The 22,059-nt window shown below is 51.9% G+C and overlaps 5 protein-coding genes across 5 annotated transcripts; 3 read left to right on the top strand and 2 right to left on the bottom strand.

Moving 5' to 3' along the window:
• Nucleotides 1–3,505: 3,505 nt before the first annotated feature.
• N0V96_008651 (uncharacterized protein) lies at nucleotides 3,506–4,465 on the top strand (the record flags this gene model as incomplete). The annotated part of the gene is made up of 4 exons (XM_053199179.1): nucleotides 3,506–3,603; nucleotides 3,658–4,219; nucleotides 4,275–4,303; nucleotides 4,369–4,465. 4 exons carry the CDS (start codon nucleotides 3,506–3,508, stop codon nucleotides 4,463–4,465), a joined length of 786 nt encoding a protein of 261 aa, XP_053043387.1.
• Nucleotides 4,466–7,472: 3,007 nt separating this feature from the next.
• On the top strand, nucleotides 7,473–8,534 carry N0V96_008650 (uncharacterized protein; the record flags this gene model as incomplete). Its single annotated transcript, XM_053199178.2, has 1 exon — nucleotides 7,473–8,534. The coding sequence occupies one exon, from the start codon at nucleotides 7,473–7,475 to the stop codon at nucleotides 8,532–8,534; it is 1,062 nt and encodes a 353-aa protein (XP_053043386.1).
• A 1,013-nt stretch (nucleotides 8,535–9,547) lies between these two features.
• Nucleotides 9,548–10,893, top strand: N0V96_008649 (uncharacterized protein; the record flags this gene model as incomplete). Its single annotated transcript, XM_053199177.2, has 3 exons — nucleotides 9,548–9,631; nucleotides 9,690–10,567; nucleotides 10,626–10,893. The coding sequence occupies 3 exons, from the start codon at nucleotides 9,548–9,550 to the stop codon at nucleotides 10,891–10,893; spliced, it is 1,230 nt and encodes a 409-aa protein (XP_053043385.2).
• A 545-nt stretch (nucleotides 10,894–11,438) lies between these two features.
• Nucleotides 11,439–11,833, bottom strand: N0V96_008648 (uncharacterized protein; the record flags this gene model as incomplete). Its single annotated transcript, XM_053199176.1, has 2 exons — nucleotides 11,439–11,672; nucleotides 11,735–11,833. 2 exons carry the CDS (start codon nucleotides 11,831–11,833, stop codon nucleotides 11,439–11,441), a joined length of 333 nt encoding a protein of 110 aa, XP_053043384.1.
• Nucleotides 11,834–13,001: 1,168 nt separating this feature from the next.
• N0V96_008647 (uncharacterized protein) lies at nucleotides 13,002–14,923 on the bottom strand (the record flags this gene model as incomplete). Its single annotated transcript, XM_053199175.1, has 3 exons — nucleotides 13,002–14,063; nucleotides 14,126–14,347; nucleotides 14,456–14,923. The coding sequence occupies 3 exons, from the start codon at nucleotides 14,921–14,923 to the stop codon at nucleotides 13,002–13,004; spliced, it is 1,752 nt and encodes a 583-aa protein (XP_053043383.1).
• Nucleotides 14,924–22,059: the final 7,136 nt, after the last annotated feature.

The following is a 22,059-nucleotide window of genomic DNA, read 5'->3' as shown; positions in this document are numbered from 1 at the left end:
ATGGACGAACGGGACGGAAGTGGAGGCTCAATCCGAGGCATGGGGGCCATGTCCCTGGTCAGCGGTGGTCGCTGGTCACTGGTCGCCGTCGGGCCAGGCCCAAGCTGGAATTTGGAAGCCCTAGGGACCTTATTCTGAGGCACGTAGTACTCCGTATGGGTACACTACACTCTGGATCACTTCACGAGTCACCACCACACCTGACGATTTCCGTCCACCCACCCTTTCTTGGTCTTCATTTTCTTGTGCAATGCTCCGGCAATGTTTCCGTAAAACAGCTTTTCCAAATAGCCGCATTGCAGTGCCGTGGCAAATCAGCCTTTGTTTGAGAAGATACAGATCGTGGGACTGAAATGGAACGATTTGGGCCCAGAGGGCGCTTGGAAGTGTGGTTGGGTTTTGTTTGTGTGTGTCCAAATCAACAAACACTTGACCAAAACATCAAGTCATCCGTTGACGGCGTTGAGCCATCCCCGCGCGTTAGTCTTGCTCCTAACCACACTCACCTCATTGGTCTGCAAGTTCGAACTCTGCTCAGCAATCCCAGGTGTGGGTGATTGTTATTTTCTCTTTCTGTTATCCTGTCCCCCTCCCGCTTCGACAACTCAAACCTTGCCCCATCTTCAATCAACCGATCGGCCGGAATATTTCTCGTCTGCTGCTTAGGTAGAATGGTGCAGATCGGGCAAGATTTCGGCCTGGTGCGCAACTATTTGGGCGTATATCTTGCGCAGTACCTCGCGGCAGGTCGGTAGATACCGTATCGTTCGTTATTACCCCACACTCGATGTGCTCCTCTCCGACCTACGCAGTATGTAGTGTGGTGTAGGTGGAAGCCAAGTCCAACATTAACCCCTCACCAACTTCCCATCGAAGACCTGTCACTCGCTGCATCAACCTAGACGGTACCCGCTTTCCTTTGGTCTGTCCAATCATTCGCCAGGATGGTCTAGGGCCCTCCTTGCCATGCCACCATTGCCCACGATTGATCCATGCATCCAAGCCGCTAAGCCTCTAAGCCTCAATCATCTATACCAATGCAATCGGCCTAGGACCACTTGACTCGGGCTGTTTTATTGGCCAAGTTCAAGGCGGTCAAGCAAGGGGACCCTTCTTTTCGCCAGAGGTACTTCTCTCATTTGCGGAGTCAAGTACCTATACCTTTCTCTTTGGATTTCATTGGGATGGAAGAGCTACCTTAACACTGGGCCATTACCAGTCACAACATTCCACCCAGCTCAGCTCAGTGTCTCCTCACTACCTCACGTTGCAAGAATCAGGACACCATGCGCAAGATAGAAGAAATAATGACATGCCAGAATTGCGACAAGAAAATGGCACCAGTTTGTTCTTGAATTGGTAGTTGCTAAATTACATTTGGTGTCGGATGTAATATGAAAACTTTGGGCTCGGTATTTCCCTTACCTAGGTACCGTCCCTTCCCAACTCAAGGTATACCTGAGTGCATAGGTACTTCAAGGCAACTTAAGGATCGTCCATCTGTCACCACAATAGACACCATCACTACACCAAATACCAACGGAAAAAGATGCAGTTTTTTTCTCTTTACTCAAGCAATATGAACAGGACCGAACCGACTTTGTAGGCCCGTCACGTCGTCTTGTGTGGCCAAGACGTCGGCATCCCAGGGCGTCTTCTGTTCCCCGACCGGCGACAAGAGGGACTTTTGTCCCCTACCTTACCCGTCTTACCCCAGACGAGGGGTTCTTCAGCAAAGTGGTCCCCGGTTTTTGGACAGAGGTGGTGGCACGTACGAGCGGGGGATCTGGCTCAGGGTGGCAGGGCCATCGCCCACCAACCCTAGACACTCCTAGGTACGGTAGTGTAGTGTAGGTACCGAGTAGACAGAAAACCAAAATAAGTTTCTAGAATGCGCCAACCATTCCAACCCTCTTCGAGGTTGTGAGCTGTCAGACGGCCGGCCTGTCAACTTTCCACTTGGGGTGTACGCAGTGTAGGTCCATTGGCCATGTGCACTACCTTACCTACCTTATCCGCAGGTACTTTGTCGGAAGCCTCATTGGACATCGGCCCAAATAACGCCCAAATAACGCGAGACTCTCTCCTGGGCATAAATAATATCCCTGTGTTTTATTGTCATTGCGGTGCCGGGCTCTTAAACTCGGGACCGCGGCAGGTCAACTTAGATCTAACGCAGCGTGCTTCTCTTGCCCGCCAAGCCAATCAATATGAGCCGCAGCCATCAACCTAACGCCCTCTGCGATTTTCGTCAACGCGGATTTTCCATCTCTGTCTCTCTTTGACGATGAACAATCTGACGCATTAAATAGAGGGCTACGGTCAGACATCATATCGTCTGCGCCTCTGCCCCTTAAAAGTTAATGGGCAAAAAAATCCCTAAAAAAAAATAGAAGCAAAATAACCACACAATTGCATAACGAATAATCACATTATTGCAGCATCTACTCAATACTGTTGAACACTATTGTTTTGAGATAGTCCTCGAGATCTCGGGGTTGTTGAATAACCTCTTCATCATCGGGTCAGACATCATATCGTAGGACTTATATCCGCACAGAGCAGAGCGACCGTAGCCCTGCATACCTCTACCCTGCGATCCGCACTTGTCATTCCTAACTGCTTTTTCTTTTCTTTCCTTTTTTTGCTCGAGCTCTAACGAGAAACCGTACTCAGAATATGCCTCATCGGTCTCACGCTACAACACTCGCTGCCATGAAAGGTGTCCCCTCCGTCACCTACCTTACCTTACTTCCCACGCCTTGTCTGGCGAAGCGCGAATTGCTCCGATACAAAACTGCCTTAGGTAATTGCGCGGGGTAGGCAGATTTTGTTCCTCTTTTTCACTTCATCTCTATTCGTGCACGTCGACTGCCCGCCCTGTGTACACATTCACTCGCACAGTGATGCTCCGATGAGCGGCATTGGGAGCGGGGGCGAGGTGATTGGCCCGGCGTGCATACAAACTGTGCCTCACCACACCTCACCACCACATCATCCAACATCACCGAGGACCAATACGACTGTGTTTCTGGCTGCGTGCCTCGGCTTCTTATTGCTCCTCATTACCTCTGCTTAGATTGCCACAACCCCTGGGGATTTTCGAACATTCTCATCCGAGAGCTCTCGTATCTCCATCAACGCCTTCACTGTGATCCAGTTCCAAATCTACCCGAACAACCCCCCGCAATGTCTACCTCAGGAACCATGCGCGCCGTTGTATTCAATGGACCGCAATCTGTATCCGTCGAGCAACGCCCCATTCCTACCGGTCCGTTTGTACATGTTTCTGCTCCCCGATGAGCTTCATGTCAGCCTTCAGTTGTCACTGACCAGTTCCCTAGTCCGAGACGATGGCGACGTAATTGTCAAGGTGCAGGCAACGGCTCTGTGCGGCTCGTGAGGCACTCCCTAGTCCACTGTGCTCCTTTTCCTCTCTTCTCACACACATCCCAGAGAACTGCATGTTTTCCGCGGCCACCAGCCATCCGAGACAGGCTTCATCATGGGCCATGAGTTCACCGGTACGATTGTCGAGAAGGGCGCCTCTGTGACCTCCTTGAACATTGGTGACAGGGTTGTCTCCCCCTTCACCTCATCGTGGTAAGTCTTCTTCATTCTCCCATGCCGAAATAAACCTCCAACATGGTTCTCTAGCATGAAATGCTTCTATTGCAAGAACGGGTACACATCCCGTTGCGCTCGTAGCAAGCTCTTTGGTTGCGGTGCACTGGATGGCGGTCAGGCCGAATACGTGCGTATCCCTGATGCCGATGGAACCGCCATGAAGGCCCCAACCACCATCTCTGACAATGCTCTGGTTCTCATGGCCGATATCTTCCCCACCGGCTTCTTCGGCGCCAAATCTGGCTTCAACTTGCTCAAGGAAGAAGAAAGATCAAATGCCACCGCCGTTGTCATTGGTTGCGGACCCGTCGGCCTTTGTGCCGTGATTTCGGCGCTCGAGTACCGTCCCAAGCATCTTTTTGCCATTGACAGCGTAGACAGTCGCCTGGAGCTTGCCAGAAGTCTCGGAGCCGAGCCCTTGAACTTCAAGACTGATCGTGCAGGCATGGAGAAGCGGATCAAGGAGGTGACTGATGGCCGTGGAGCTGATGTCGTTATTGAGGTTGTCGGTCTGAGCCCAGCTCTCAGAACTGCCTTCGACATCATCAGGCCATTTGGTGTCATTGCTAGCATTGGTGTCCACAATGGCGAGGTTCGTATCGATCTTAAGCTTGAAGCTGCGATTCGCTTTGCTGACACATGATTAGATTCCATGGACCGGTACCGAAGCGTATGGGTGAGTGTGATATTGACAATTATTCGGAGAATTGGTGGCATGAAGGGTGCTGACTGCCTCCATAGCAAGAACCTGAGGCTGCAGATGGGTCGATGTCCTGTCCGGGCCATCTTCCCCGAGGCTCTCGCCCTCTTGGAGAAGAAGCAGGACAAACTTGGGTGAGTGCTGACCATGTCCAATGGCTAGGGTTATTCCTGCGCCATTGAAGCACAAATTCGCGCCCTCAATGCCTGTCCTCGTCCGGGAACTGACGTTGGTTAGGTTTATGTTCGACCGCATCATGCCATTGAGCGAGGCGGTTGAGGGATATGCATTGTTCGATCAGATGAAGGTCCAAAAGGTTATCTTCACTCCTTAATTTTGAGAGCACAAAACTCGTAGTGAGAAGGGTGTCGCCTCCCTACTCAACATGGCAGTAGGGGAAGTATGGAGGCTGTGGTTGCGACGATGGAACGTTGAGATAGACATAGGATCAATGCCTTAATTCTGTCTTGGCTTGACAATACCATCATGAATGAGGTAATAAGACACTGTCGAATCATCGTGGACCACGGCAAGGAGTAGCCTCTTTTGACGGCCTGTGCCACGCCAATCCCGCTTCTGGGGTCCGTCGATGGTGCTTGCTGGATCGAGTTCTCGTGGCAGAGTGTCGATGGAGTCAAAAATTGTAGCAAAAGAGCTGAGAGTCCATTGTTCGCTCAGATGCACTGGGAGAACCCACTCGTACTCGGGGGCCTGGCTCGAGCGCTTGCCGGCGGTCTGTTCCATCTCTAAAGCCTCAATTTGTTCGTCTGGGTGTATGTACAGCCTATTAGGCGGGAGGCCGGTGATGATGGGACGCGGTCGGCTTGTCCCGTCACTCCGAACTTCGACATCAGTCCAGTCATGTTGATCTCGAAGGTTGCCAAGGACCAGATCGGTAAGGTTGGTAAGATGTTCTGCGGCTGCCATTGCCGCTGGTCAATCGGGGACGAGGTGTTGAAGGAATGAAGTTTCTAGGGCGTAATGGGTGTTTAGGAAGACTAAAGTCACCGATGAAGTTGTTGCGGTTGTCGTTGAAGAGTTCTCAAGGTTCTCAAGGTGAGTGGCTACAACAAGATTGCCTGTATGCCAATTGGCCAACAACTCGCTGGGTCCTCGATATGTGCATATATATTGAATAACATCTTCATGCATGTACCGATGCTTTTTCTCCATGAGTCGTCCGCTGTATTTGCCCCAGGCACTTCACAGAGCCCATCGGATTTAGTAGGCATCTACCCGTACTTTCAGTATCTCAATAATGTTAGGTCCTACGGATACTTTACCTGTGTACACCGACCACCCGACCTAGCCTTTGGATGCAGGCGGGAGCATACGAGAACGGTTGGCCTGACAGATTTACTCACCTGTAGTTAAGGTAGTCCAGCACAACTTCACTGTCGGGTGGATGTGGTCATCGTCATAAATAAGGAGCGAAACGATCCGAAGTGTGCATAACATCCATGCCTTGTCAAAGCCACACCTACGTTTCCCATTCTCAGCCCCGCTCTGAGGCTTGTGCATCTTCGTGTTGTTTCTCCCGGGCCAAGCAGATCTTTATTAGCCAGGCACACAGCAACGGTTCTCTACCCGTCATAATTGGCTTGTCTCGCTTGAATCAAGAATGGAATGGTTGGTGTCGATGAATGCAATATTGGTCCATTCTGCGGTATTCCTGAGCAGAAGATATTGTACCTCTCTCCCGACCACTTGAAAGTGAGAGCTATAGTGGTAATCGTCATTCATACAAGAATGTGGGAGCTTGAATGTCTGAGCGACTCCATCGGCAGGCCGGCAACTCAAATTTGAATACCCTTGAGAGTTGAGACAAAACCGACAGAGCAAAGCACAGCTCATCGGCATACACGGTCCACTTCTGATAATCCTGGTCAACCTACGTAACCGACCGAAATGCGAGCCAACCAGCAGCCAAGGTTTGGGGCAAATGCGTGCACATCCCTCTCGGATCCCGTCATGAGTACGTACCTAGAGGCAGGTTGTGTGTTTGTGTCGCTGACCTCACTGCGCGTATTGTCACACATTCTGCAGTGGCTGTGGTCGAGCAAAGTACCTAACAAAGTGTGTTCCCGGTCCAACATACGCGTATTGACGTAAGGGTCCAGATTTGCGACGGCTGTTTAGTGGTTCCTGCCCCCAGATCACTGGAGATGGACACCAGCGTTTCCATGCGGACCACCGACTATTGGCCGTAGCCCACGGCAAACGGGCTCTAGTCTCTGACAGACTGACAATGAAGCAGCCTGTCACGCCTGGACGGAGTACTTGGGCCGCCCCTCCTTCAAGGCACAGGCGTACCACCCAGCAGGGCAGGCATTAACGGGGAGTCCATCCGTCCATCAATGGAAGTCCAATCTTCCTTCCCAAGGTCGGTGCTTATTAGCGTCTAATTCTATTACGCATTTCGCATGTTCCGCCCCTTTCCACCATTCAAGGTCTAGACTCAGCCCGTTTCTTTCCCCCAAAAACTCTTTGACACTTTGTTATATCCTCCCACCCTGGCTCATCATTGTGGCTTGCTCCTCTTCCTTTTCTCCTGCTTTCTTTTTTTACCTTTCGATATCGACCCCCACATCACACGTCTTTGACACTCGCCGTACCCTGTTTTATTTTATCTCTTTTGATTCAATTCTCCGAAGCACTCATCCCCTCCCACGCCGCGCCACCTGCTATGTCTGTTGACTAGGACGGATATTCAAAGACACCCTTTATTACCCCCGCCGGTTTTCGTCGCGGCTTCCTGGGAACAGTTCTCTGCCAACTACTCGGTCTTGCGGGTTGCTGTGTTAGTCCTTAATAGTTCATCTCACCACGACAATACCAGCGGCATATCGTGATTCGACAAACCCACTTCGAGTAGGACCTACCGCACCAGACTTTTCTTTCCTACGCTATTTTGTCGAATCGTCGTCAATCATTCTAGCCGGCACTCGACCCAGCATCAGATACTCGAACAAACTCGGGAACCGTCTGTACAAAACACACACCGCACTTGCACCAATCTACAGCAGGCTATACCGAAACACGTTGCTATTCTTTCCGGCTCAGCAGCGGAAATACGTCTCGAGGGACCGAAGGCCCCAAAGGCCTGTACATCACACAGCACCGAAATCTTCTAGAATCCGCCGCAATGTCTCGCCAGGATTCTTCGCTGGACAGCAGCGAGAAGGACAGGAACGCGCCCCTGGACCACCCTAATTCCGATCAATCCACAACCGAGACGAAGTTCTCCGACAGCAACAACAACAATCATACTGAAGACAAGAAACAAGATGTCGAAGGGAGAATACCAACTAGTGCCGCCTCCGCTACTGTGGCCACCGCAGAGCACGAACTGTACGAACCCTACGACAACGGCTACCACTTCCCACCCGCCCACACCAAGTCGCAGTCCATGAAGATTGGCGCAAAAGCGTTCTGGAATTACACTTGCACGCCCCTCGGCTTCTTTGTCGTTCTCTACGGCTTGAACGTCGTTGCTTGGGGCGGCATGCTGTTTCTGCTACTTTGCAATGCTTCCCCGGCCATGTGCTATCCGACATGCAATGACATCAACTCTCCCCGGCGCAAATGGATCGAATGGGATTCGCAGATTCTGAACGCTCTGTTCTGCGTGACAGGTTTCGGATTAGCACCATGGAGATTCCGTGATTTATACTTTTTGATGCAATATCGCATCATGAAGAAACCTGAAGCTCTTGGCCGGCTTGCGGGTATACACCGCGGATGGTTCCGTTTGCCCGGGTCTGACCAACTCCCCGTCCACATTGGCCCCGAAAACGTCGCGGAGCTGGCAAACGAACGGCCTGTGTTGCATATCCCGCACCCCGAGAAAGCTATTCCAAACGCACCCCTCACTGGAGTTCGAGCACCCCCAACGGCAATCTGGAAAATGGACTTTGTCATCTGGTTCAATGTGTGGAACACATTCTTGCAGTGTGTTCTCTCAGGCTTCATGTGGGGAATGAACAGATTCGATCGACCCAGTTGGTCCACCGGTCTTTTCGTTGCGCTCGCCTGTTTGGCGGCTGCCATAGGAGGCTTGATGATGTTCTTCGAGGGTAAGAAAGTGAAGAGCATTGAAGGCGTGCCGCTCAGCAAAGAAGATGAGGAGCGTCTGGCAAAAGATAAGGAAATGGGGGTTCACCATTACAACAACATCAAGGACAAGAAGCCCAAGGAAAAGAAGTAGGGGAGCACGTGGGATGGAGCCACAGATGAGATACCTATACACGAAGAGTAATACAATACGCAATGACAACTAACTCTGTCTGCTGAAAGTGACAATTATCCTCCCCGCGGTGCCATATCATTGCGGCCAATGGTCTGGAGCGAAAGATGAATCCCATTATGGTGTACCATGTGGGGATCCCAGCGGGCAGGTTGATGTCGAGAATAACTGATGATAGTGTGGTTCTGAATGATGTCGCTTGCAAGGCCTACATCAAACTCCACGCAAGGTTGGAGCGACTTTGCTGTCCTCGTCCGACTCAATGAGACCAATGCGTAACTGACCACTTTCAAACGACTCTGGGGTTTTCCTTCTCTTCCTTCACTGATGAGGTAGAAAATTGCGTGACAAAGTTTTCTTTTGGTTGCTTTACTCGTTTGGCTTACCATGACCCAACCTGCGTTGATGATTGAGAGAGTCTCACATGGACGCGTGACCAATTCTGGACGCTAAACAACCAAAAGCCTCCTGAGGTACTCCGTACCTACCTACCTAACCTGGACGCGGAATGCGAGGTCAGAAGGTGCAAAGGCACGGGGCCACGGGCATCCATTTTGGGGAGCTGGGTGGGCTGTGGAAGTTAAAAGTCACATTGGCTTTGCTGAGGTATTCTAACACCTGAGCACAGCAATGGAGGTACCCGAGGTACAAGCTCGGCCATCAGCGTCCACCTTACCACCCACTGATAAGCGGCTTGTTCCATCGCTCAGCTCGACACCTCCGCCACATCCAGAGACGATTATAACCGCTACATCAACCTTCATCCCGACGACTGCTACTACTACGCTCGTCCAAAGAACAAACCTCCTTCCTCCAGCCTTTCCCGGCTGCGTGTTTCTCCACAGTGGTCTCGTATGAAATCACAATTAGAGGGGTGACTGGAAAAGGATACATTTGGTTCTACAGCATCTCGTCTCTCACAACTCTACCTGCCCATAGTCGTCTCGCCGGTCAAGTTCGACAGCTCGTTCAACATGGCTTCCCGAGCCCTTATCCCCCTTCTCGTCGGCATGATGCTGTTGACAGGCGTCTGCAATACCCTTCTCACAAAGTATCAGGTACGTTGGAACTCCTTGGTTCTTGGAAACCAGACGCTGACTCGGCTTCCCCTAATAGGATATGCAATGCGTCCGCAACTGTGATGCGAAGGACCCCACGAAACGGGCATACTTTAACCAGCCTGTACTCCAGACGGCACAGATGTTTGTTGGAGAGATGGGTTGTTGGCTGGTTATCGGTTTGATGAACCTTTATCGTCGCTACGGACCCGGAGCAAACCCAACGGCTAACGGCTACGAGGCCGTCAATACGAATGATGCCGATAATGCAGATGCCCCTCTTGTCGGCAACGTGGGTGGACGCCCGAAACCTCAAGAAGAGGAAAGCGGTGCTATCCTGCGCGGACCTCGTATTTTGCTATTGGCGCTCCCAGCCATCTGCGATATCCTCGGTACAACGCTGATGAACATTGGTCTTTTGTTGGTTGCAGCCTCCATCTACCAAATGACTCGCGGCGCTCTCGTTCTCTTCGTTGGAGTGTTCAGCGTCATTTTCCTCAAGCGTAGACTCTTTTTGTTCCAATGGCTGTCACTCGTCGGCGTTGTCACGGGCGTCGCAATTGTTGGATTGGCTGGTGCCATCTACCATGAGAACACGAACGAGGCCGACATCGAAGAAGGCTCCCCCGAGTCTAATGCCTTATTGACTGTTGTGGGTGTTCTTCTCATTGCCGGCGCTCAGATCTTCACTGCGACACAGTTTGTTTTGGAAGAATGGATTCTGGAAAGGTCATCCATCGAACCCATCCGTGTTGTTGGGTTCGAAGGTCTTTTCGGCTTTACTGTCACCGTCATTGGCATGATTGTCCTGCACCTAGCTATCGGGAAAACCGATGCTGGACGCTACGGATACTTTGACATGGCCGAGGGTTGGAGGCAACTCACGCAGAACAGAGCCATCGGGATTTCCAGCATTCTGATCATGATCAGTATTGGGTACGTTGATCCACTTTTGCCTGGCAAGCAGATGATTTACTAATGTGCTCCGTTGCAGTGGTTTCAATTTCTTTGGCCTCTCCGTCACCAGAAGCGTCAGCGCTACCTCGAGATCTACGATTGACACGTGCAGAACTCTTTTTATCTGGATCGTTTCCCTCGGGCTCCGTTGGGAGACCTTTAAGTGGCTGCAAGTCGTTGGATTTGGCCTGCTTGTCTACTTTACCTTCCTCTTCAACGGAATTGTGCAACCCCCTTTCCAATTTCTTGTCCCTGACGAAGAGGTGGAGGAACTACTTCCGGAGGAGCCCATCGAACACCAGTGAAGAGAAGGGGCATGGTATGTTCTGGTCAGCGGGGGTGTGATTCCCTCCGTCCTGTGGCCAGAGTTTTTTCTTTTAGATTGTAGCTTGCTTTAGCTCAGGGATATGGAAGCGGCTGTATCGTCGGCGTACGAGAATTGGTTACTCAAAGACATGGTTTAGTTGCATTACACGAATCGTCTCTATTCTGCCCCAACTAAGACTGAATGAGGAAACCTAATGCCATGTTTCCCAGCAACCCTATTTAAAAAATCTCCTGACTTCTTGATTGAGCGGGTGTGGATGCTGACAGAATCGAGGGATCAGCTGACAGCCGACTGACAGGTATATGTCACTCTCACGCAGTAAGATGAAACCCGATTGCCTCGTCAGGCGCTGCGATCGCCACCAAATGAAGACCGTCCTATACACCAAGAAACGCCGCCCGTATGCAAGGCATCATGGTGCCTTTGCCCCCCAAAAGAAACCCGACGAACTGAAGCTCAAACGCCATATCTCAACATAGTATCCCTTTCCCCTAGGGAAGCTTTGTTTGTCACGCGAAAGATCTAGGTGACGTTGCAAAGAAGCTCAGCCTCGAGTATGAACTTGCCCTCCTTGTACTTCTCCGTAGCTTCGTATGCCTTATCATACTTCCAGCCAACGGTCTCCTTGCACTGCTTGCAGGTGATATCGCGTACGATGTGTCGTCCGGTCGTCATGTTTCGTTCGCTGGGCTCGCCTGTCTCGATGTTGACGACGCTGTTGAACAGGTATGCTTTGCCATGCTGGCCTCGGAAGTTCTATTGGTGACACACTCGTCAGTACGTGTACATACAGGGCTAAATATCGTGATCCAACATACGCGGCTTATGATGTCTTCATGATTCGACAGATGCGCCTTGCATGTTTTGCAGCCGTAGACCTTGTTGCTATTGAGGTACGTGTTGTATGCCAACCCCATTGCGTACAAGTCCTCCTCCTACGCAGGCAGGACACGATGGGAAACGGGACGGTTATGTCTGGATGTGAAGCCTTGCCACTCGGTAGCGGCAGGCAGCTTCGGATTTGGTCCTGTCGCCGATATACTTCTTGCGAAGTTGTAGAGAAGAAAGAGATCTTCTGCTCGTATCGCTCGACCGAAGGATAGAATAACGATAACGTGAAGGGTGGGTTTTTCGGGTTGACTTTTTAGGTTTCTTGAAGTCCGGAAAAGGGCGTAGACAGGCGGGTGTGCGGGAGACGGGAGGGGGATACGTGCCCAGGCCGGATGGATGCGGCGAACGCTCAGGTGAGCAGGTGAGCAGGTGAGGTGATGGTGCAGGCGAAGTAGACAGAAAGATAAGATAGCCTGCTGAAGCGCGCCCGCCGTGGACCCTCTTGAAATCACCAGTCCGATGTGTGACGGACGTCAGCAACGTTCAAATTCCTTGGAATGGGGCCCGGGCTAAGCTGGACCTCGGAGGGAAGCACTGGGGCCAGGCTCGGTCACTTTTCGACTGTGTGCTCAGTTGAGCCCAGAGATCTGTTAGCTATTTCGCTGTTTCCGTCTAAGGCCGTCAGGATGCAAATTCAAGAAACTTATGCATCAAAGAATGCGGAGGATGGAGAGGGCTAGAAAGGCAGCAGCTGGTCTAGCTGACAGAAGGCAACGGTGGAACGAGGGGTCGGTGAACAAGCCGGGATGGTTGACCGGGGATTTGACACTGGGAGGGCACTGGTGACATTCCGATGATACCTTAGGTAAGGCAAGCTAGGCACCTGAGGCAAGCCACGGATACAGCACACTATGTACTCCGTACGGTACCTACCTCAGGGTACCTCTAGGTAAGGTGGACTGGGTTTCAGTGACGCATCTTACACATGATTCCCCACTGTGTCTCTTAGGTACATGAAATGTGCGATATCACATATACATAGAAATACGGTCTAAATCGATCCCCTATATATACATTGAACTAACCCGTCGTGCCCCGATCGCGAGGTAGGTACGGTAACCTCATCCTAATAAGTCACCCTTTGCTCTTGTATTGACTTGAATTGCTCCGCATGATGTGGAGCTCGCCTGACGCAACACCACTTGAAACCCCGTTGCGTCTCTGCTGCAGTTGCGCGAACATGTCCTTTCCACCTTACCACGAGAAAGCCTCTTCGTTGAAGTCAATGGCTGAATCGTGCTGGCGGTCGCGAACGGCGCGACGCACCTCGTCGCTAAGAGCGCCAGGACCGCAGACACTGATGCCCATGGTTCCAACTTGGGACTCCTGCTCGGCCTTGATGAGTGTCTCAATGTTGGGGCGGCCAGGGAACATTTGAACAGTAGACGAAGGGCTGTGAATTTCCTTGGTTGATCTTGGCCGACTGACGAAGAGCATGATTCGGAGAACATCTCTGCGTTTCTCCATGGCCAGGATCTCCGTCATCCAAGGTCGAATCCACTCGAGGTGCTCAGGGCTCTGGATAGTCCAGATGAGAATTACCTTTCTTGCGGCGACAGTTCCGTTCGCATAGCCGGCGACGAGATCGCGGACATGAGGTACTTGATGAGTAATGCCGACACCGCCAGCAAACAGCATAACCGTACCATAAGATCGCATACTATGCAGTCCGCCATAGGGTCCCTCCACCATGCACGTCGTAGTCATCTTACCCTCGGGGCAAGCAGCGGCCTTGCGATACAGTGTGTCGGTCATTCCGGTGCGGGCGCGAATGATGAAGGACATGGTCGTCTTCCGCATGGCGAGAATGTCTTGGCGGTTAAGGGAACCCTTCTCGGCCATAGGATCCTCAGCCTCCTCGCTCCAAGCGACGGAAAAGGGATGAGACTGCAACAAGCTGAGGGACGGCATGTACATGTAGGCATGCTGGCCAGGTCCGAAGGTCCAGGGTCGAGCCATCGTCACCGTAACACGGCATGCGTTGCCGGGGAGAGCCTCGACGAGAGCCTTGCTGCCTCCGTGCCCAACATTGCCGTAAAACACCCTCCAGGCACGCCAGACGCGGTCACCGGCCCAGAAGATGATTACGGGCCACATGTACTTGAGCTGGGGCAACCCCTTCATCTGCAAGTGGTACCAGGTACCAACGACAGCCGTGATGGCGAGCAAAATGTGAAGAAATTTGAACGTCTCGTAGAAGGCGTGTCTGATCGGGCTAGAGGCCTGGATTCCAATGGCCACGAAAGCGCAAGTTGCCTTTCATCGAGGTTAGCCTCATTATTTCAATATCATTTTACTTGGGGCATTTTCCCACTTACAACAAAACCAAAGAGCAAGAAGGGAACGGTCGTTGCTGAGGTGATGGCTGCCTGCCAGCTGCTCTTGTTGGCAGTGTTGGCCATCCAAGCCAGCGTATGCGCAAGAGCCTCCAAAATGACAATACGGCCGAACCAACGATGCAACAAGTTGAAAGTGTCGAAGGACATGCCGAGCATGGGAATCAGAGGATTGTTTCGGCCACCCATCAGGAACAAGGGAATCTACATCCCAGTTAGTGTTTATTGAATGAGTGTTTTCTCAGGCCTGAAGAGCACAAGTTTCCTTGATATCTGAGACCCGATCATGAGGATAAGGTGTTCGCGACTCACCATGTTCACAACAGCCAAGGTACCAGTTCGGTTTCTCAGCTGCGAGGCAGCGGCGGCAAAAGAACCGGCAAAGGGGATGTTAATGACACAGAAAGCGATGTTCGTGGCGAAGTAACCGGTCAGGAATAGAAGCTGGAGTCGGCTGGGCAGGGTGCCGACGTTGATAGCAGAGCTGAGTTGAATTTCACGGTTGTGACGCTTGCTCATGACCGGGGCGTAGAGGATGTTCTTCTTCATCCAGGAGACCTTGGAGTCTGACTGGGCAAAGTAGCGCTGGTTGTCGTTGTTGAGACAGGCGACGGTACGAACATATCTGACAATAACGGTCCATACTCTCCAAATAATGACGGCTGCGGCAATGGCAGCGCAGATGTAGTACAGATAGTTGGAGAGGGAGACGTTCTCGTTGGCGGCATCGATAGCCGCCTGTTGCTCCTCGGGAGACTTCGTTGCGCCTCCAGCGGCCATGACGAAGGTTTAGTTCGAAGATATGTAAGGCTTAGACCAGAAGTCAAAGAGAGTGTGTGTGGTTTTGTTGATCGGTTGTCGTGATCGGTTGTCCTACTTCCAGTATCCCCCAAGTTGCACAGCAAGTTTACCAGAAGTCGAAAGAGAAGGTGACTCGTATGCGCGTTGTCGAGAGTAAATTGCCTACACGGAGAGTGGTCGAGGCAGTTGATCAGACACTAAGTCGTATAGATTTATATGTTTGGTTGCTAGTTCTTCTTTCCCGTCTTTTGGAATATATCTCGAAGCCGGCACGATAGGTACTTCCAAAAGGGGTGGGCCAGTGGAAAGAAGCGTCAAAAAGTGCAGTCAATGCAAAAATAAAACTGGCGTCAGTGGAAAGAGAAATTGGACGTCTTTGGGTCAGAGACGTCAGCTGACAACCCAAGTCTGGTGAGACGAGGGAGTTTGTGAAAGGGAAGGACGAGAAGGGAACAAATGGCCGTGGAGTAGAAGGAGAAAGAGAGAGAGGAGGGAAGGAGCAAAAAATTTGAGGAATAATAGGCGAGAGATATCAGTGATGTAAGTACCACGAATACAAGACAGACCACTGAGGTAGTTAGGTACTCCGCACCTCAACTTAGGCTGGGCACCTACGTTCACTTAATGGACGGGAATGACTGGACTGGACTTGCGCAAGGCAAAGGGGAGTCCGACTAGGAATTAGTCGACCCCGGGCCCCAAGATGGTGCGTTCCTGGATCCTCTGTGGGAGGGCTGCACCGTGTGGGCCGTCACCCGAGAGTGTGTGAGTGGAGGTGTGTGAACTGATACGGCCCAGTTGATGGAGACTAAAACACCGTTTTCCACAAGACAAGGAGGGACTGCTCTCTCCGCAAATGTGGATGTCCCCAGATAGAGAGAAAGGAAGCGCTTCCCAGTCGCTCGAGACACTACGTCCACAGTTTTCCTAGGATACGAAGTATGCACATGTCATAAGAGGACAAGACCTGGAGAGCAGGGTGCCAGCTACGGATATTCCACCCGATGACTCTGGAGTACGGATACATTCACAGTGGGCGCTGTCAATCTGGGAACAGAGAACACATGACATTACGCAAGATTCAGGCCAAGTCAAGTCGAGACGAGGCGCGGCCCTCGGGACATGGAGGGCAGGCCATGTCTATGCGATTGCAGGGTGCACGTTGACAGGCAAACAGGGGCGGCATCGGCAAGGGAGTTGGACTTCCATCTCGTACGCGGCATTCGTACGGCAGTTGAAAGGGAGGTGAGTGTGTGTGTGTGTGTGCGCGCGCGCTTGGGAGTGTGTGGTGTGTGTGCGTGTGTGTGGCCAGAGGAGCTGAGAAATCGGATTTCTTAGTAATAAGGAGAAGGGCCACAGAAGAAGCAGAGAACTCGACAGAGCAGCAAGGACCGCTGACAGGTACGGGATGACATTGAGGTGAAAAAGAGAGGACGACAGGCGGCAGGGATAGACGAGGTGCTACCATGACCGAAGGTACGTACAATCCAGGCGTACCGCAGCAGATCAGGGAGCCACGACGCAGGGGCTTGCATGCGGAAGAGGTGGGGTTCCAGGTTCCAGGTTACCTACCTTAGGTTGCCCGAAAGGCACATACTCGGAGATACATACGTACACAGTACGTACTGTCTTCCAAGTCTCCCCTCACTTTACAACATACCATTTCCATTTCCATTTCCATTTCCATTTTCGAGGGATGGGAGACGAGGATAACTTGACAAGACGTGCTAACGCAAGGCAAGGGCCCTACCTGCTACCCCTTCAGCCCTCTAAGATGCCGTGGCCGCGGGTGTTCTGCCCGACCTTTATCTGTCTCTAACACAACTCTGTCGGTCTGTCGGTCTGTCGGTCTCCCCCATGCCCTGCCTTACAAGTACGATGCGTGTCTTTTCTGGCTCCAATGGCACCTAATCCTGGCTGAGCCTGGCGGTTGTGAAGCTGATTGGCTGTGAGAGTCAATTGTACCTTGCAGATGGTGAGCTGGTATCGTGGAGGCCAATGCTGGGCGGATAGTCAGGGGCTAGCACTTTACACTTCACACAGCCTAACTTAACGCCATCGACCATTGCCAGTTACCACACCACACGCACACCGGGTCAAGGCTCATTTAACAAAGGTGTCGCCGACTCGCCGTTATTCATAGCATGCCAGCAGCCATGCAACGGACCACATGGCTTAAGTTGTGTGCCAAGTCATCAACAAGCACTTCTGCTGTACAGAGTACGGAATACTCTGTAAGACACGGCACACAAAAGGAAGGGTATCCGAAGAGGGAAAACCTTATGGCACGCCCATCCAGGGGGACGATTTCAGGACTGCCTCTCTTATACGATGTAGCCGTAGCCGGTGTCTTTTCTTAGACCTTGACTGTCTAGACGAAGCAGAGGCATGGGCAAAGATGGTGCTACCTATTATGAGTCTTGTCTATTCTTGTCATTTTTCATCCATCTAGATATCGATGGCCTTTGCGAGCATCCTTCGGCCCAGTCCGTCTGGGTCTGTACGTATATTAGAACCAACACCTACCCGGGTTTTTATTGAAATGTCTAAATGTACCGACAGGATGTTCCCATCTGTTCAGTGGCAGGCACGCAGGCTGGCTGGCAACCTAACAAGAGAAGGAACTTACCTTACCTAATTCCGTACCTTGACAGATTACAGTACACAGTACCTGTGTTGGAAGAGGCAAGAAAAAACGACCAGAGGATCCACTTTTCCAGAAAGCCTCTGAAACAAGCCGCTCTCAAGACCAAGGTTGCACTAAGCTGACCAAGGTAGAGTCCCGGTGGAGTTGCCCACGGGTAACGGGGCTGCTTGAGGTACCTAGCCCTGCTAGACTGCTAGTGTACGTACCTACCTTACACTGTACCTTGACCGGCTGGTTGCGACTAAGGTACTCTAGCTAAGATAGGCAGCAGGTACTCCGTACTGCGTAAACAACCGATACCTACCCTTCCCCATCATCCCACCAACACCGCAAACTTCTGACTTGGCACTACCAGCCTTGATCTCCGAACAGCCAGTCTGTTAGTACGACATGCGTCCAATTGGGCAAGACGAAATGGAAAGATGCAGGAGCTGGTACCTGTGCGTCTCGGTCCTGTCACACCAAGGAAGCATCGGTGGAGGCTAACAACCACCACCGATGCAGTAGAACATCTCCATGGCCCCGAAACTGAGGGCTTGAACCAATCTTACAGAGCGCCTCCAGGACACATCCAGGAAACACTCCCACACCACTACACAAGGAGTTACCGAATGCCCCGTCGATCACGTCCGCGTCTCATCCGCATCTTCATTGCTCACTGTCTTTGCGCTCTTCGTCCGGTCTTCTGACACCGACCCAGGCGCCAGATCACTGCACAACATCGTCACATTCGACTAAAACAGCCAGAACGAGCGACTCGCCGCCCACTTTACGCCTGTCTGAAGCAACATGACCCGATCCCTTCGGCTATACCTGTCCCTCTGCGACGTGTCGTGTCTGGGATGTGGTCGGCCACACGGCGGGAGAGTGGGGGTTGATGCACGGCGGAAGCCAATGAATACCAGGATACTGCACGATGCAGCATTCTCCCGAAGGAGCGGCGTGGCGGCGTAGCTTTGGGGCTGATGCGAGATGCGAGCAAACAATGAAAACAAACTGCGATCGGTCTCAATCACTGCCCGAACCACTGCATGGTATCGTCATTTTGGAGTCACACAGATCCCCCGTCCCGCCATGCCTTTGCCAGCTCACCTCCCCCGTATTCCGCTGAAGATGTTTTCTTTTGCCAAGAGAGTCAATGCTGAGTCAATGCTAGATATCGTTCTGTACATTTCGTACATCATCACTGCGGTAGACTCTTTCGTGTTTGCTTACCGTGTAAGTGAGCGAACTTCGGATCATCGCCGCCTACGTTGCTGGCCGCATGTGACCATGTAATCCATGCAAAGCTTTAATCGCGATAGGGAATACGTCCGGTAGTCCTGTATCTTGCTGGTCTCCAACCTGTTTCTTTTTCCTTTCTATCTTGTGCTTCTTTTAATTTCTTTTGTTTATTTATTTTTTAACCTTTTCCGCCTAGCCAATCTCCAGGTTCAGCTCGGAGGATTCAACGCCCACAAATTCGGGGGAAATCGAAAGGGTACCTAGGTTGGCCAAGCATGCAGCCGTTCATCTTTCAGTGTAAATCAAATGCGCTGCTGCGCTTCCAAATTTCATTATCCAGCCGCAGAAAACGAAAATGTGTCGTTGCTGAATTCCAAGTCGGTTTCTAGTGTGACACTCCTCGGATTTTGACCGGCGACAGCAAGTGATTGCCATTTGCTCTCGTTGCTCTCTGGCGGCGTGCCCACCTAGCAATGCGCGTGTACACTACACGCCAGAGTCCTCTCGCCCTAGGCTCTTGGGATGACGTTTCAGTAGGGTACAATTCCTACATTTTACATGATCGATGAACATGGGATAAGTCATCGCCTCGGTCCTCGCCCGCGCGGGCCTTGACTCAGACGACACAGCGGAAGAAGAAACGCCCCAGCCTCAGCGCGAAATTGATTTTGCGGATGACTTGATTTGCTAGCAAGTCAAATTTTCAGTCGGGCTGTCTGCGAAAACATATCGACCGTTTGTCACGGCCATGCCGCCGCAGCCATTGGGTCGCATTATGAGACGTGTGAGGTGCTAGACTCTGGAGATCTCAACGGGTCCATTCTACCAACGCAACGCTGGCGTACAGGCTGCCAATCCACACATCCTTCTCGCTGCCTTATCACGTCGATCTCCGCCCTAAGGGTTCCAAACGTGCTCACCATCAAGAGAACGTGAATGTTTCATGCCATTGCCATAGAGAAGCAGGCGACTTGCGGCGTGCGTAATATATTGCGAATCATCAAATGCAGAGTCGTAGTCCTGTCTCGAATCGTCGCTTAGTCAATCGCTACCTCCCTGTTCCGGCTCAGGCTTTGTATCCCTGAGAGCGAGTCACAACAGCTTGCTGTGCCTCGGCACCTGAGTCTACGTTCTCTGGGTCGTTGCCCATCATCAAAATTCCAGCGATAGGACATAGTCATTTCAGGCCCTTGGTACAGGATTCTGAGCAAAACACCCGAAGGTGGACAAGAAGGCTCCTAGGCCTCTGTCATCGTTGTATAAGCGAACGATATTATACTCGGATACTGACAGCATGGTTTGTAGGGACATCTTCAATATTGTACATATTGCAGCAATCCACGCGATACTGCCCTCTCCAAAGCCCAAAGCCCTCAGCAAGGTTGTCATGATCCACTGAATGGGCCCCGGTGCCCGTCATTAGCCTCAGTGATCTACAACCGTTTCCTGGTGTTTCTAATGGTCATCAATTACTCAAACGGCCCGTTTATCCCCCGTGATGTTGGCGGCAGTCAACCCAGCGCATAACCAAAACATATCGCCCTGACAGGAAACGCATCACGTCTGCTGCGGGTACTCTGTCTGAAGTTTCTGGACATCTCAAACCGTCCGATTCCGACAAACGGTATTGACATCCCGTCATTCGCCGTTGGAGATCACATTCCTATCTTTCTGTGACTGCAATCGTACTACCTGCGAGCTGATGTGTCAGAAGTTCTCCGCCTCGAGGGCTTATACGCATGTGCCAATGGCCAATCACTCTGAAATGTCAAGATATTTTGCTCCCGCCGCCACGGGCCTGCCGCACCAGTATGAGAATGTCGGATAAGCAACTCATGTGAACTTTGATTGGAGGCGAGGGCGACAGACGAAGAAGAAAGGCGAGGTCCACATCGGCGACAACCCTATGCCATGTCCCTAGTCTTATCTCCACACATTGGCAAGGATATGAAACGCAACTGATGGCTATTTTCCATCCTGTTGACTCGCACAAAAGCTACTGACATATCCATGCCCAATGGGCTGGACTGACATGGCCAATCCAATCTACTTGTTGCAGTCGTCATTAATTCCCAGCTCATCCTCGTCGTTGTGTCCACAGCCATTGAGGGTTACTTGCTCGCCCAAGTCCGCCAAAACCTTGCGAGACCATGTCTGGCTGCTCCGGATAACCCGCCGGCATCCGTCCCGTCTCCTGGCTCCTGTAACATGGCTTCCCAATCGGGACTTACCCAGAACTCGTGGCCAGTTCTCTGAACCCATGCCAAGCTCGTCAACTCCGTCAATTCCAGCGATTCCAGCGATTCCAGCGATTCCAGCGCTCGAGTTTCTCTTGCGGCTGCCATGATCCTCGTTTTGTGTACTCTTTCTCTTCCCCGCTAGTCGTCGGCCCACTTGGTCACCAACAGGCTGATCCGTCAGTCTGGGGCTTGCGATAACCAGAGGCCCGGCTTTGTCGGCTCCTTCCGTGGTCGGATCCGGCTCCGATCGATCCGCCAGGACCCGGACGTCATCTTTGCCACTGTTGTGTCTACCACTTCGGCGCCGAGGTAGGGCTTCCCGGGTGAAGTCTCTTTGCCTTCTTGCCAACGGGCTAACTGCAATCCATTCGCTGATGCCTTCTTCCCACCGAAACCCCGTAAAGTTGCCCTTGGCTGCAATCATGCTGTTTTTCTCGGCTAGGTCTTCCTTTAACGTCTCTGCAAAAACGAGATCGCGTAGGTCATCCGTCTTCTGGGCCAAAACAAAGGCACCGTTACCCCTTAATCTTGCAAACTCTGGCGTCTCAAGGGTATCGATGAGTTCGCAGACTTTGGCAAAGTAGGAGTTGGATGGCTGGCCGGTGGCTCTCCCACAACAGTGAGCAATCGAGCTGGTGAAGTCGACAGTGGTGTCGAGAAGCTGGCTGTCGTTGTTGCCCGTACTTGGGGCTCTCCCCAGGCCCAGACCATGTCCTAGACCGTCTATCGCCGCCTTCAGTCGGAGTCGAGTGGCTTCGTGCGCCGCTCTGGGGGATAGAGACAGAAACAAAGCCAGTAGGAGGGGATATGCGGCTTCCTTGCTACCGACCCGACTTCTCACCAGTCTCAGTGCTTGGTGGAGGATATGAACTACCACTCTCTGGGTCCGACTTGTCTGACTTGCACTGATGCCGGGTGCAGCGTTTCCGAAATCCTGCGAAATCATAGCCATGGCTGACAATGCACCAAGTACACTCATCAAAGTGAGCATGGCAGGTTTTGAT

This window comes from Colletotrichum fioriniae (assembly GCF_027942845.1).
Source record: "Colletotrichum fioriniae strain IMI 355084 chromosome Unknown scaffold_10, whole genome shotgun sequence".
NCBI classification, from domain to species: domain Eukaryota; kingdom Fungi; phylum Ascomycota; class Sordariomycetes; order Glomerellales; family Glomerellaceae; genus Colletotrichum; species Colletotrichum fioriniae.
This window is presented reverse-complemented; position numbering and strand designations above follow the sequence as displayed.